The sequence below is a fragment of the Furipterus horrens genome, unplaced genomic scaffold, assembly GCF_987537825.1.
Source record: "Furipterus horrens unplaced genomic scaffold, mFurHor1.1.pri manual_scaffold_4, whole genome shotgun sequence".
Taxonomy (NCBI): Eukaryota; Metazoa; Chordata; class Mammalia; order Chiroptera; family Furipteridae; genus Furipterus; species Furipterus horrens.
The window spans coordinates 8189519-8203824 of NW_028327174.1; the positions used below are offsets into that span (position 1 = coordinate 8189519).

General features: G+C 55.0%; 1 protein-coding gene across 3 annotated transcripts in view; it reads left to right on the top strand.

The window, feature by feature from the left end:
- Positions 1-14306, top strand: part of TMPRSS6 (transmembrane serine protease 6) — a 37494-nt gene that overhangs the window by 12982 nt on the left and 10206 nt on the right. For all 3 annotated transcript variants that reach the window (XM_090275334.1, XM_090275336.1, XM_090275335.1), the window contains 4 exons: positions 1699-1903; positions 3947-4083; positions 5479-5591; positions 5852-5961. In XM_090275334.1, the coding sequence (XP_090131460.1) occupies positions 1699-1903; positions 3947-4083; positions 5479-5591; positions 5852-5961 (565 nt within the window). The remainder of the gene's footprint in view (positions 1-1698; positions 1904-3946; positions 4084-5478; positions 5592-5851; positions 5962-14306) is intronic.

Here is a 14306-nt window from a genome sequence, read left to right on the forward strand (position 1 = left end):
TAATTAGCCTCAAAAAGAAGTAATTATTAAAATAGCATAAGCAAAGCATCCACTTGGGACAAGATTTAAAGAATACAAACACCTAGGAGCAGCCAGGCACCTTTCCCCAGCTGCTGGCTGAGACAGACGTCACAGGCCCTGTCCCTGTCCCTGTCCCTGTCCCTTGCAGATGTCAGAGTCTCTTCCTAGGGAAAGTCAGCTCCCCACTGGAGTCACGATAACCAGGGATCAGGAGGAGGGAGCTGAGCAGCAGGCAGCAGTATCAGAGTAAAGCGTGTGCACTGCCGTTCCCTTCTTGGTCCTTGGAGAAGGCGGTGGGACAGGGAACAGCATTGTGTTCATTGACAGAACTCAGAGTGGCTGAGCGACTGGCCCAGAGCCACACAGCTGATGAGAGGTGGTGTTGGGCTATCAGGCAGAGTGCAGATTCCCTGTGCACCAGGCTGCCCCCACATCGGGGCCTCAGTCCCACTGTGTTTCTGGCAGAACACACAGCCGTTCTGCTTCCCAGGCTTATGGCGTCTGCTGTGCAAGTTCTAGCACCTTACACAAAGCTCGGGGACTATATGACAGAGAGGAGGAGGCACAGCCTTGGGAGCAGTGGGGGGCCGTTGGTCATGTCTGTGTGATGGGCGCCGTGTGACATGAGGGCAGTCAATGAGATCGAGGTGTGATGTGAGGGCAGCCAATGAGACTGGAGGTATCTGAGCCTCAAGTGGAGACAGCTGAAGGGTCACAAGTCACAGGGCTTTCATTCCAGCTTCACCTTCTCCCTCTCTGCCACACCCACCTAAAAAACAGCCACTTCATATATTGAGCACCTACTGTGTGCAAGGGGCTGTGCTGAGCAGTCAAACATGCATCATGCCTAAACTCTGTGACAGCCCTGCGAGGATGACGTTATTGTCCTCATTCAGAAAACCAGGGCCCAGAATGGATTGGGTGGAGATTAGATGAGCCCAGGTCGGTCTGTCCCAGGTGTGTAAAAATGGGAACAATAATAAAACTATTTCAGAGAGGTATTGAATGAGATGCTGCGTGTACGGCCTTTAGCTTCGTTCCAGCTTGCTGCACTGTTTCATTTTCCTTGCTTCATTACTATTAGCTAGACCTTGCTTCCTCCACCTGGGGCAGGCCCCCAACCCCACGGGAACACACTCCCTTCTCTCCACCTGAAACGACCCCTCACCCCACCCCCCCTGTACGGCACAGCCGTCTGGCTGGTGTCCAGTCTCCTCGGAGCTGCTCCCAGCAGCAGCCGGTGTGTGATCCACGGCTGACTCTGCCCCTGCCCGCCGGGGCCTCCAGCGCTTTGTTCACACTGTGACCCCCCAGGACCTCCCAGGCTGGAGCCCTCACCTCCTAAGCTAGGGCCCGACCACAGGGTTTTGTATCTGTCCTGCTGTTCTTGGCACGCCCAGCAGCAGCTGCACCTTTCTCTGCACGCACCTAGCAAGGAGAGCTCAGTGAGTGCGAGGTGAGCGGATGAATGAACCAGCGAATGAAGGCGCGAATGAGGAGGCTGGAGACAAAGGCACAGGGCAAGAGAAAGATGGGACATAGCACCTCTGGGCTGAGCCCCATCCAGCTGCTCTTCCCACCGCCCCCGCCCTGGTGAGGTCCTGCGGGGGCTGGCTCCCCAGGCCTCTCCTCCCAGCTAGTAGAGGTCAGGGAGCCTGTCCCTTTCCCCCCCTCCAGGCTGCTACCGCTACAGCTACGTGCGCCAGGGCCAGGTCCTGCAGCTGAAGGGGCCCGACTACCTGGTCTCCAGCTGCCTGTGGCACCTGCAGGGCCCTGAGGATCTTATGCTCAAACTCCGGCTTGAGTGGACGCTGGCCGACTGCCGGGACCGGCTGGCCATGTACGATGTGGCTGGACCCCTGGAAAGAAGGCTCATCACCTTGTGAGTCCCTGGGAAGGGTGGGGGTGGGGTGGGATGGGGAAGTTAGGGGTTGGGGAAGGAAGTGGTGGCGAGGGGTCAAAGGTCACACTGGGCATTCTGAGACCAGGGACTGCGTGACCTCAGATTCACTCTCTGGGAGACAGTGAGGTTAGCCCAGAGGGAGAGGGCGAGGGGAAGCTGGAAATGGCTGTGAACTGTGGGCAGTCCCCTCCCCCTTCCATTTTTCCCATTTGTAACAAAACAGTTGTACTAGATGACCCCCAAGGTTCATTCTGGGAGGACACACAGCTCATTAGAAGAACACTTCAGAGTCTGGCAGCCCTGACCTCCAATTCCTACTCTGTAGCTTCCTATCTGTGTGCCCTAAGGCAACTCACTTTGCTTCTCTGGCCTCAGTTTCCTCACCTGTAAAACGGGTGCACAATTACGCTTACTGTGCAGGGTAATTGTGAAGATTTAAGTCAGCCCCTCTGTGCCAAGATCCTTATACACAGTAATGTAATCCAGTTGGGGCAAAGTCACAGAGGGCACTGAGTGCTGGGAGCCATTTAAACTTTATACTTGGTAAGTGGGGAACTGGCTGTACGTTCTTGAGCAGAGGAGCAGGGCTTTAGGACACAGGATATGATGTGGAGCGCAGAAGGGACCAGGTCAGAGGGCAGATGTGAGGGGTGGGGAGACTATTAAAGCCCTGGAAATGGCTGTGGTCACCAGGAGCTTGGTCACCTGGCCACAGGGTAGCAGGTGGGGGAAACCACTGGGGGCCAGGCTGCTGCCTTCTCTGTCCTGCTTGAGCTGGGCCAGCTTGCAGGTAGAGGTGGGGGTGGGGCCTGCGTGTTCAAGGCAGTCCTTGAGGGCGACCCCGGTGAAGCTTCTTCCCAGCCCCTCCGCCAGGGCCTCTCTTGACTCTCCAGGCTCTGCGGCGTCATATACTCCTTGCACCCGGCCACGGCGTGACCTTAATCTCAGTGTGTGGGCTGAGTTCCCGGAGGGCTCTGGGAGATGCAGAGAAGCCTGATGATATCTGATTTTCAGGAGGGTGGGGACACTGATGAACTTCCCCTGGGGCTTCTCTGAGTCTCCCCCACCCCCAGCTCCTGGCGGGGCCCGGCTGCTGGGTTCAGCTCTGTCCCTACTCATGGTGGCACCCGGGCAGGTGACTCACTTCACCTCAGGCCCAAGGAGAAGGTCTAAAATGACATACAAGTTTGGAGGTGCCCTCAAACTTGCACCCCAGAGCGCGAGAGGGGATTCAGTGCAGACCCTCGCCTGTGTTTTATCTCCTGGTTCGTTTTCATGTGTTCACACCGAGGAGACCAGAGATGTTTTAGCTACAACAAGGCTCTACCTGCTGCTACGTAAATCAAAGACAAGAAAAGAAACCCCTACATTAAAAGCAGAAGGCCCCATTAAGGGTGACCTCCAGGCTCCTCTTAACCCTCTTGTCTTATCGCCCCTGTTCTTGGCGTGGTCCTGAGCCTCAGTTTCCCCGCCTAGAAACTGAGCAGTTGACTTTGACTATCTCCTAACAGCCTTGGCAGGGCTGAGGTTCCAGACCTCGAAGAGTCTAGAATTCTAAGATACCATGATTTATTCTGTGCATCCCGGGGAATGAAGCTCTGGGTGAAATCCCTACCTCTACTTCCTGTCCGCCCCAGCCCAGAACAAGACCAGGAGTTAGGGTGTGGCCAGCTGAAAAATATGATCCCCACAGGTGTCTGTCTGCTCTTCCTTTGGGCACAGGCTGGATACTCGAGGTCATGCAGACTCTGACGGGGCAGAACAGGTTCTGTGGGACTGGGGTCATATCGTTGAAGATAAGCTTTAGGTGGCTGAGCAATTCTCCTGGCCTTTCTCTCCTGAGATGCTGGCCTGGTCCTTACGGGACCCCAGTCAGTGCCCTGGGCCAGAGAGGGTCAGCAAGTTGTCAGTGAACACAGGCAGGCTGGCTGCACACCCAGAAAGGCAGGTTCCCCGCTGACCCTCCTCGGCTCGTTCCTGTACCTTCCCTCTCACCCGCCCCCCCTTCCCCTGTGCCCGCAGGGTCTACGGCTGCAGCCGCCAGGAGCCCGTGGTGGAGGTCCTGGCGTCGGGCGCCGTCATGGCGGTGGTCTGGAAGAAGGGCCTGCACAGCTACTACGACCCCTTCGCGCTGTCCGTGCAGCCGGTGGCCTCGCAGGGTGAGGGCTCGGGGCCCTGGGCGGGGGGGCGCAGTGAGTGCAGACATGGAGGGCGCACCCCTGGGCATGCCCTTCTCCGTCTGGGCTCTAGGTGGTGTGGGATGAGGGAGAGGGAAGGTTCTGGAAGAGCCTGCGTTCTCCACGCTGCCTTCTGCACACAGCCCAGCCCCGCTCTCCCTTCCTCGGTTCTCTGCCCACTTCCCTCGTCTTCCTCTGCACACTTGCTGAGGCCCTGGCTCCCTCCCTCATCTCCCTCATTCTCTCTCCTGCCTTCGATTTTCTTTCCTGAGTTCATCCTCTCGCCTCCCTCCTGTCCTTCCCTCCTCATCCTGGCTCTGCCTCTCCTCTCCTCTCCTCGGCCCCTCACCCTCTTCCCTTTGCGCCCACGGAGGCTGAGCCTGGAGGGTGGGCTCTGTGGTCCACAGGCCTGAGGGCCTGAGGTTCACCTCCAGACAATCCACGTTGTCCCCAGAGACCTCCAGAGAGATGGGGAAGGCTCTCCCCAGGCTGCCCACTGACCCCTCCCCAGCCGCCACTCTCCTGCTCTGGAACCTTCCCCCCCCCAAGGAAAGGTGGGCACACCTTCCCCACCTGTTGGCTGTTGGAGACCATGCTACCGCCATGCCTTGGGCAGGCAAAGCAACCCCAGCCGTTTCCAGGGCTCTGGGTGGGGAAGGTGGTAAACAGGGGATGACACACAGCTCCTGTCCCCCACTCAGTTCCCTCTCCCCCTCCTGGTGTTGACCCCCAAGGTCTCCTGGCAGTGGCCCAGGTCCACAAGGGACTCTGCTGGGGTGTTGGCTGTCCCCCAGGGGTCCCTGGGACTAAGGAGGTGCCAGAGCTGGCTCAGTTCTCATGAGAGTCTCTGACACAGTTTTAGGGGAACGTGAACAAGGGGCTTTAGGGACCTCGACTCCATGGAGAGGTGGCAGGACAGCTGGGGACACTCCAGCTCCCGAACCCTCACCCCTTCACGGTGTGACTTCAGCTAAGTCACTCTTCTTTTCCTCCAAACCTCATCTTTGGAAAGGGCCCCGATTCCTCCTCTCCTGAGGCCTGTGACCAGGGCTCTCACAGGTGTGAACACACGCGGTGAACGGCAGGAGGCTGCACAGCGAATGTCAATTGCTAACATTTATTGAGCTCTTACTGCACACCAGGCTGTCTGAGTGTTTTGTTTGTTTAATTCTCGAAACCACCCTACGAGGCATGTGCTATTATTGTCCCCATTTTACAGACGAGGTAACTGAGGCTCAAGCTCACACAGTCACGCTCAAACACTAGGCTTACTGTTCAGTGGCAGAGGGCTGGTGGGGTTACGGCTGCCCCCGCCTGCTGGGAGGTGCAGTGGGACGCAGCCGGGGGACCCTGTGTAACCACTGTTCTCGGAACCAGCCTGCGAGGTGAACCTGACCCTGGAGGACCAGCTGGAGACACAGGGCGTCCTCAGTACGCCGTACTTCCCCAGCTACTACTCGCCCAGCACGCACTGCTCCTGGCACCTCAAGGTGAGCCCCGCACCCTGCCTGCCCACCTGCTGTCTGCCTGGATCACTCTAAAGCCCTCCAGGGACGCTGGCTGAGAGGGGTCACTGTCCTGCCTCTGATGAAGCACCCACAGGCTGAGCCTGGGTCCAGATCCCTCTGGGAGTGGAGAAGGCGGATATGGCCAAGGTCTGGCGCTGCTGGCCACAGCGATGCCTAGAAGGTGGAGTCACCAGACCCGCCATAGCCCATGGGCCATGTGGTGACCAGCTCCTCTGTCACAGGTGCCCTCCCTAGACTACGGCTTGGCCCTCTGGTTTGATGCCTATGCACTACGGAGGCAAAAATACGACCTGCCGTGTACCCAGGGCCAGTGGACGATCCAGAACCGGAGGTACCATCCCTGTGACCCCTGCCTCTCCCGCAGGTGCCCCCTTGGGAGCCCAAGTCCCAGACCTCAGAGGAGAGGCCCAGAAAGATAGTAGAGGCGGGAATGCTCAGGCCTGTGGCCCCATCCCTTGACCCAGTCCCTGTCACACCCCCACCCTGGCCCCAGCCTCCCCTCCTGCTTCCCAAATGTCTCAGGCACATATTTGTCGTCAGACACCTTGGATGTTGATCCTAGTTAGAATGAAGTGGTTTCATTCCCTTGGGTGCTGTCACTACGCTGTCTGGTACCCACAGTCTTACATGAGGAGATGCGGGAGCCACAGCAGCACCACAGCACCCCTCCCTAAACCGCCCAAGCACAGCTGGAGGCCCCCTCCCCTCACCGTGCCCCTTGCTCTTTGTTAAAATCGGGGACTTCCTGGCTGGAAACCTGCACAGCCAGGTCCAACGCTTTTGCTAACACGACGGCTCCCGTGGGGGTGCTCAGTCACCAGGGTCACCCTGTGTCACCCGCATCCCCTGCAGGGCACTCACTCTGCTACCTGCTCTGCCCTCGGCTCCCCTGGTGACCAAGTTTCTGAAGAAGTGAGTCCCTTGGGGAGGTGGGCAGGACACAGTGGGAGCAGGTCCCGGAAGGGGCCCTCCTCGGGTCAGCTGGCTGCAGTATGATCAGTAAGATGAGGATTGGTTGATGCCCACAGGGGTGGGCCACTTGGGGCTGCTGGGGGTCCTGACAGCTGAGAAGGAGTCGGTGGGCAGGGAGGTGGGGCGACAGGAGAGGAGGAGACAGGAGATGTTGGAGGGAAGGTAGGGAGGGCTCCATGCCTGAGTGCTGTGCAGGAGCTCCGGTAGGGAGAGGGGGGGTGATGAAGGCTCAGGTGCAGGTGACAATGCTGGGAGGGCAGGGTTGGGAGGGGAGTGATGGTCCAGAGGGGGAGCAGGAGGGGGGCCCTGCCAGGCATCATTGTTGGGGGCGGACAGAGGCCTGGGGACAGAAGAAGCATCTTGAAGTAGCCTTGTAGAGCCAGGAGACCCCTCCCCACCTGGGGTCGAAGAACATTGAATAGAAGTTTTTATATCTAACAGCAGGTTGGCTCTCTGCCCTCCCTTCCAGTGCTGGCGTTCTGGGGCTGGGTGTAAGAGGCTGGAATTCTAATGCAAAGTCTGACTTCTTGGCTTCATAGATTTAGAGTGTCCAAGATTCCAATAAACTAGAGTTGGAAGGTTCTAGAATTCTGGAATGCTTGGATTCTGGGGTTGATGTCCACACTCGCCAACACTTACACTTTGCTATAGGTTGACCCTGTTCAAAGCATCAGCCAGACAGAGGTGACAGGGGCTGACAATGTTCGTTGACTCTTCATCATCCTTTCCAGGGCTTTTGAAATTTATCAGGGACAGTGATTAAAGCACAAAGAAGGAATGCAGATGGTGTGACTTCACACCCATGCTGTTTGGGGGGTGACAGATGGTGAGTTCAGGCCCATGCTATTGGGGTGACACCCGATGGTGTGACTGGCACGGTGCTGTTTGGGAAGCAGAAGGCACCTCGTCCCACCATTCCCAGCATGTGGGTGGCATTTCTGAGCAGGACCGCTTTGGTCCTTCATGGAATTCCCTTGGGGATCCCTTTCTACCTGCCTGGGGCTACCCAGACTGAGGGTAGCTGGGCTCATCCCTCAGGTTCAGGAGCTCAGAGTGACCCTGACAGTGGCCCACGATCCATAGTTCTTTGAGTGATAATAGGATTTCCCGCCATCCTCTCAAGTGCAGAGCTGAATCTGATGATCTCAGAGAGGGGCTGGGAAGGCATTCAGGCATTCAGTTCATTGACCCTATGGCCTGTGATGTCCACAGAAACATCATTCTGTTTCCCCGTAAAGGGACTCGAGGCTCGGGGGATTAGGCGGTGCCCAGATGGGTCCACAGGCAGGGCCTCTCCCGTGCCCACCACCACAAACAGCAGGACACGTGACGGTCTACACCGTGCTCCTACGGAGAGCCTTCCTCCTGCCTCCCTCGGGCAGCCAGGGATGGGCACCCTGGCTAGGGACTTCATGAGCTACCCTTGGGTTTTAAATGTGGGCCATGATGGAGACAGCCTTGATCCAAAGGAATGATACCCTGATGGTGCCATTTCAGGCACTGTGACAGATTCTGATGGGGTCGAGTGGGGTTCCCCTTCCCAGTGTCTCCGAGAACCACTGAGCTGTAGAAAGTGTGAGCAGCGCTGGCCATCGAGCTCAGCCCTCAACCCATTGTATAGCTGGGGAAACTGAGGCCTACACAGGACTAAGGACTTGGCCTCTTGTCATTATCTTTTTGCCTTGAAGTGGTAGGGAGGGACTTCAGGGTGTAGCCAGGTAGTGAGAGGAGAGGCTGACGGGACCCAGTGCCCCCACCCATTCCTCTGTTCCCACTCCTCTCCCCTCCTTGTGGAGGCCACCTGGTTTCCACATATAACTCTGGGGATGCCCTCTTGTCTGTAAAACAAGGGAGTTAGGCCTGCCCAGGGCCCCAACATTTTTTTCTTAAGTATACTTTATTGATTATGCTGTTACAGTTGTTTCAATTTCTTTCCCTTTGCCCCCCTCTGCCCAGTACCCACCTTTCCTCCAGCAATCCCACCCCCCTTAGTTCATGTCAATGGGTCGTGCATATAAGTTCTTTGGCTTCACCCTTTCCTATATTATTCTTAAATTTCCCCTCTCTATTTCATACCAACAAATTATGCTTCTTAATCCCTGCACCATGTCTCCATTTCTCCCCCTTCCCCCTCCCAGCTGATAACTCTCCAAATGATCCCCATATCTATGATTCTGTTCCTGTTCTGGTTTGCTTAGTTGGATTTAGTTTTTATTTTTTAGATTCAGTTGTAGATAGTTATGAGTTTGTTATGATTGTAATGTTCATAGTTTTGATCTTCTTTTTCTTAAGTAAGTCCCTTTGACATTTCATATAATAATGGTTTGGTGATGATGAACTCCTTTAGCTTTGCCTTGTTGGGGAAGCACTTCATCTGCCCTTCCATTCTAAATGATAGCTTTGCTGGATAGAGTAGTCCTGGTTGTGGATCCTTGCTTTTCATTACTTTGAATACTTCTTGCCAGTCCCTTCTTGCCTGCAAAGTTTCTTTTGAGAAATCAGTTGACAGTCTTATAGGCACCCCTTTGTAGGTAACTCTCTGCTTTTCAGATTCTCTCTTTATCTTGAAACTTTGACATTTTAATTATGATGTGTCTTGGTGTGGTCCTCCTTGGGTCTAGCTTGTTTGGGACTTTCTGTGCTTCCTGGACTTGTATGTCTATTTCCTTCGCCAAATTTGGGGAGTTTTTCTTCATTCTTTTTTCACATAAGCTTTCACTTTCTTACTCTTCCTCTTCTTCTGGCACCCCTATGATTCGGATGTTGGCATGTTTAAAGTTGTCCCAGAGGTTCCTATGCCTCTCCTCATTTTTTTCATTTCTTGTTTCCTCATTCTCTACTGATTGACTGTTTTTTCTTCCTTATGTTCCAAATCATTGATTTGAAACCCTGTTTCCTTCCCTTCACCATTGGTTTCGTGTGGATTTTCCTTCGTTTCATTTAGCATAGCCTTCACCTCTTCCCTTATGTATCTGCTGTACTTAAGCATATCTGTCAAGCCTGTGAGCATCTTTATCACCAGTGTTTTGAAATCTACATCTATTTGGTTGGCTGTTTCCTTGTTTGTTAGGTTGACTATCTCTTCGTCGTTTAATTCTCCCACTGGAACCTTGATCCATTCCCTCTTTTGGGCCATACTTCTCGGTCTCCTCAACTTGACAGGCTCCTGTGTGTGTTTGCCTGTGTCTTAGATAGAGCTGTAGCACCTGTTATGTTGTAGGGGGCAGAGCCTTAGGGATTCGTCAGTACAGGGCAACCCGTTTCACCACGTTGTGGCGCTGTATGTGGGGGAGGGTCTGAGAAGAAACAATGCTGCTTGCTTGGCACTGGCCTCTTTTCCAGGCACTTCTCTCACTTTGTATGGGATGGGTGCCCCTCTAGCTATTGTCCTGGCTGTTGTTCCTAGAGTGGGTGAGTCTGCGGACGTTTTAGGTCTGTAGGGGCCCTTTAAACAAGCGGACTCTGCTGAGAGACCGGCAGTTTCTTCCTCTGCCACAATCCCCACTGGTTTGCACAGTCAGAAGCAATGAGGCTTGATTTTCCCTGGTGCTGGGACCGTGAGCTGTGCGGTCTAGTCTGGTGCTGGGAGCACTCCCCAGGTGTCCATCCTGACTTTTTAAAATGTGTGACTGCGCTTTCCACTGGCCTGCCACTGCCGCCGCTGCTGCCACCATACCGTGTCCTCTCCGCCACAACTCCGCCCCTCCTACCTGTCTGGATGAGTATTTCTTCTTTATATCTTTGCAGCTCAATTTTCTGGAACTTCTGGTTGTCTCTAGTTTTGAGGTAGTTGTATTCCTTCTTAGATGCGGAGGGAAATGCAACGTGTCTGTCTAGGCTTCCATCTTGGCCAGAAGTCCCCCAACTTTTTATTTATTTATTTATTTTGTATTTATTGATGAGAGAGAGAGAGAGAGAGAGAGAGAGAGAGAGAGAGAGAGAGAGAGAGAAACTTTGATTTGTTGTTTCACTAATTTGTGCATTTTTTTCATTGGTTGATTCTTGTCTGTGCCCTGACCAGGGATTGAACTCACAACCTTGGTATACTGAGATGATGCTCTAACTAACTAAGCTACCTGGCCAGGGCTCCAACTTGTTATTATTTACTCATCAGATAGATGCGCCCAGTATGTTGTGTTTATTAGTTCCTAGTGACATGTGTTTGTGGAAAGAGCTTACGTGTGATAACCAGACAAAACAGGGTTCAAGTCCTGGCTTTTCTCCTTCTGACCCAGCAAGGACTCACCCCTCCCAGCTTCAGGTAACTCATCTCGAAAATGGGCATGAAACAGATCCCCACCCAGGAAAGACTAAACGAGATAATGGATGTTGCAGGACACTGGCTCCCGCAGGCCCGGGAGAAGCTCAGGAAGGCACTAGCCATGAATTCATAACCGGGCGTTGACGCTGTGCCAGGTAGGCCCCAGGCTAAGGGATTTGGGTGCCTTTTCCTTCATCCTCCACAACCCAGCGAGGAAGTAGGTCCGGATGCTGCCTTCCTGGACCACTGAGGTCCCTGAGGCACAGAGAGGCCAAGTCACTTCCACAGAGGCGCTCAGCTTGTCAGGGGAGAAACCAGAGTTGGGCAAGGTGTTGTGATCTGTCTCGCATGTGTGGGTGCGCACATGTGTGTGGGTGTGCCCATGCATGCCCGTGCAGCCATCATCTCCGTTAGTCCGTGTACGTGCGTGTGCTCACGTCAGTGCTCACGCTCGTGCAGATTCTCCCCGCAGAGCCCCGGTGCAGCTGAGCCAGCCGCACGCTCTCCCAGCCGAGGCGTTCCGACCAATCATCGGTGTCCCGATGAGAGGACTGACAGACTCTGTGGCTCTCGCCACTTCCAAGAGCAGCCTGCCAAGTCCCCTCTCTGTCTTTTCAGACCTTCGTTAAGGGTCCAGGGTTCCCAAGCAGAGAATCAGGTCCCTCTGCACCCAGGCTTCTGCCCGTGTGTGAGTGCAGGAGCGAAGGCAGAGGCGCACCCCCAAACTGTAGGCACCGGACAGACTGTTTCCCCTAGCTATCATCTGTGTTTGATAATGATCATCCTATGTAGATGCCGGGAAATTCTCTGAACGAGCATGTGTTGGAAAATCTGTTTGTGTGGGCGGCAAAGACATGAGATGTTTGGGGAAGGGTGTAGACTTCCAGGCACAGGGTTTGTAGGCAGGAGGAGGCCCAGGCCTAGGGCCCGGGGTGATCGCTGATAAGGAACAACAGAGGATGTGTCCAGGAGACGGTGTCTTTCCCCTCGGGTGCCAGCGTAGGGAGACAGGAGAGGCTGGCCTGGGCTGCCTTCCCTGTCTGAGGTGACATCCTTGGGCACGTCACCGCACTCCTCTGAGCCTTTTGTGCCTCCTCCCGGCCCCCACCCCCCACACCCCGGACTTCTATCCAGCTTCTCCCCATGCTCACCTGACTCTGGCTGAGGCCTTCTGTCCTTTGAGTGGCCCAGAGGCTGGGGAGGGACTGGCCTCCAGAGATCCCGCCACCAGCTGCGTGGTTTCGCAGAAAGTGCTCTGACGGGGCGTCACTGTGGCAAGGCTTCCCCCTTTCTGGGAACCTGCCTCTCGCCAGCTTCCTCTCCTGTGATGTCACTGTTCTTGTGATCTGTCCACAATTTCTACCTCTCTCCTATGGATGGGGACAGGCAGGCTCCTCAGGCCTGCTGGAGCCACCGCTGGCCCGGCCTGGCCATGGGGAGCCCTTCTGCTCTGCTGAGCCCCTGGGCGCCAGCACTGCTTGCAACCACCGAGACCCTGGCGCTGCCCAGCGTCAGAACCTGTGCGAGAGCGGCAGAGCTCCAGCTGCTGCCCTGGATGAACTCAGCCTGACACGTCAGCAGCTGGCTTTCAAAGAAGTCGTTTTCTCATGTATTCCTTAAAACGTCCTACGGCGGAGATAATATCACCCCCATTTTGCGGATGTGAAAACTGAAGCTTGCTGAGATGGAGCTATGTGCCCAGGGTCACGCAGCTGCTTCGCGGGGCAAACTGGGCCTGAAACTCAGCTCTGCAGCTTCAGGTCCAGGGCTCTGGCCAGCACATCAGATGCTGCTGTCGTCCTTTCTTTACTGCTGGCATCCTCTGACCCTCCTTCCCATGTAACCTGTCCTTGGGGAAGGGACGCATCCATCCATCTTCCTTCCTTCCCTCCTCCCTCCCTCCCTCCCTCCCGTCCTTCCCCCCTTCCTCCCTCCCTCCCTTCCTCCTTCCTTCCTTCCTTCCACCACCCTTCCATCTACCCATCCATCCATCTCCCACCCTTCCTTTCTTCTACCTGCTCCCTCACTCACTCACTTATCCATCCATCCTTTCACCCGTCCACCATGCATCCAGCCATGCTTTCTTCCTTCTGTTCACCCCCTCTCCCCCCATCCATCCATCCATCCTTCATCCAACCACACACCCTTCTATCCATCCCCCCACCCATCCATCCAGTCTTTCTTGAATTCCTCCCTGTGTGGAGTTGTTGAAATGCAAGACAGTTGACAGGGTCCCTGCTTACCCTCTGAGACAAGAAGGAAAAATCCCCAAATCAAGAGAGGTGAGAAGGCAAGGCAGACCACAGTGCAAAACTGGGCCTTCGGAACTTTGTGGCTGAGATGAGAGGTGGGCTGCACAGCCTTCAGACTTCTGAGCTTCTTGGAGAGGGCTTGTTGGGGAGGACCTGGTGTTTGGTGGGCGGGGAGGAATCGGAGAGGTAGGGGACGCATACCCTCCCCCAGAAGGCTCCGCAGCAGGCACCAGAAATGCAGGTGTGCAAAGGGGCCAGGGGGTGTGTAGTTCCATGAGGCAGGCTGCTTGGAGGTAGTGGGACAGGTAGGGACCTGGTTTGCAGGGATAGGTAGGGATCTTGTTTGCCTAATTCAGGTGGCCTCAAAACGCCAGCCAGTGTTTCTGGGATTATTTTTTCATGAGACACGAGAATCTAGGTTATTATGTGAAATTAGCTAGCAACTAAATTTCAAAAAACTAATACCACATAGACTAAACAGACGATCTTTAAGTTGAGAACTCAGCCTAAGTAACTGGTCGCCGCCTCTGCTTTGAATTCTTGTCTGGCTCTCTGCTAACCAAGAGGTTGCCCCAGGAGTTCTGCCAAACTGCCCCTGCCCCTGCCCCTGCCCCAGGCCTCCAGGGTGAGAACCGAATGCTGCCCAGGCTGGGCAGGTTCCTGGGGCACCAGGCGGAGCCACTAGCTGATTCTGGAATTCTCTCTCGGACTCCAGTTGACAGCAGGTCCTGTCCGCAGGTGTTGGTGCCTCAGGGCCCCTGACCAAGGCCTGGAGTGGGCATTCAGCCCTCAAATTCTAGATTGGAACGTTCCACTCCCCTCCAACCCACCTCTGGTTCCTCCCTGTCTCACGGTCTCCCGGGACGGTGTGGAGACTGCGCCCCATGTCCTTGAACCTTAAGATGTTTAGGGGTGCACTTGATTTCTCATTTCCCTCTGCCCAGTATTTCTCAGCCCCTGGCTCTTCTGTCTGCTTCCCAGGGCAGTTCTCTGGGGATAACAATGCATGATAACATTTGTTTATTCACTTTAAAGGCAAACTACAAAATCCCCTTATTTCCTTAGTTATAAAGACAAGGGCCAGGTTTGCTCGGGGATGCCCCCTAGTGGTGCCTTCTCCCAGCCTGGCCATGGGAGTCCTAGGAGCGGTTCTCAAAATTTTCCACCTCAGGACACCTTGAAACTTTTTAA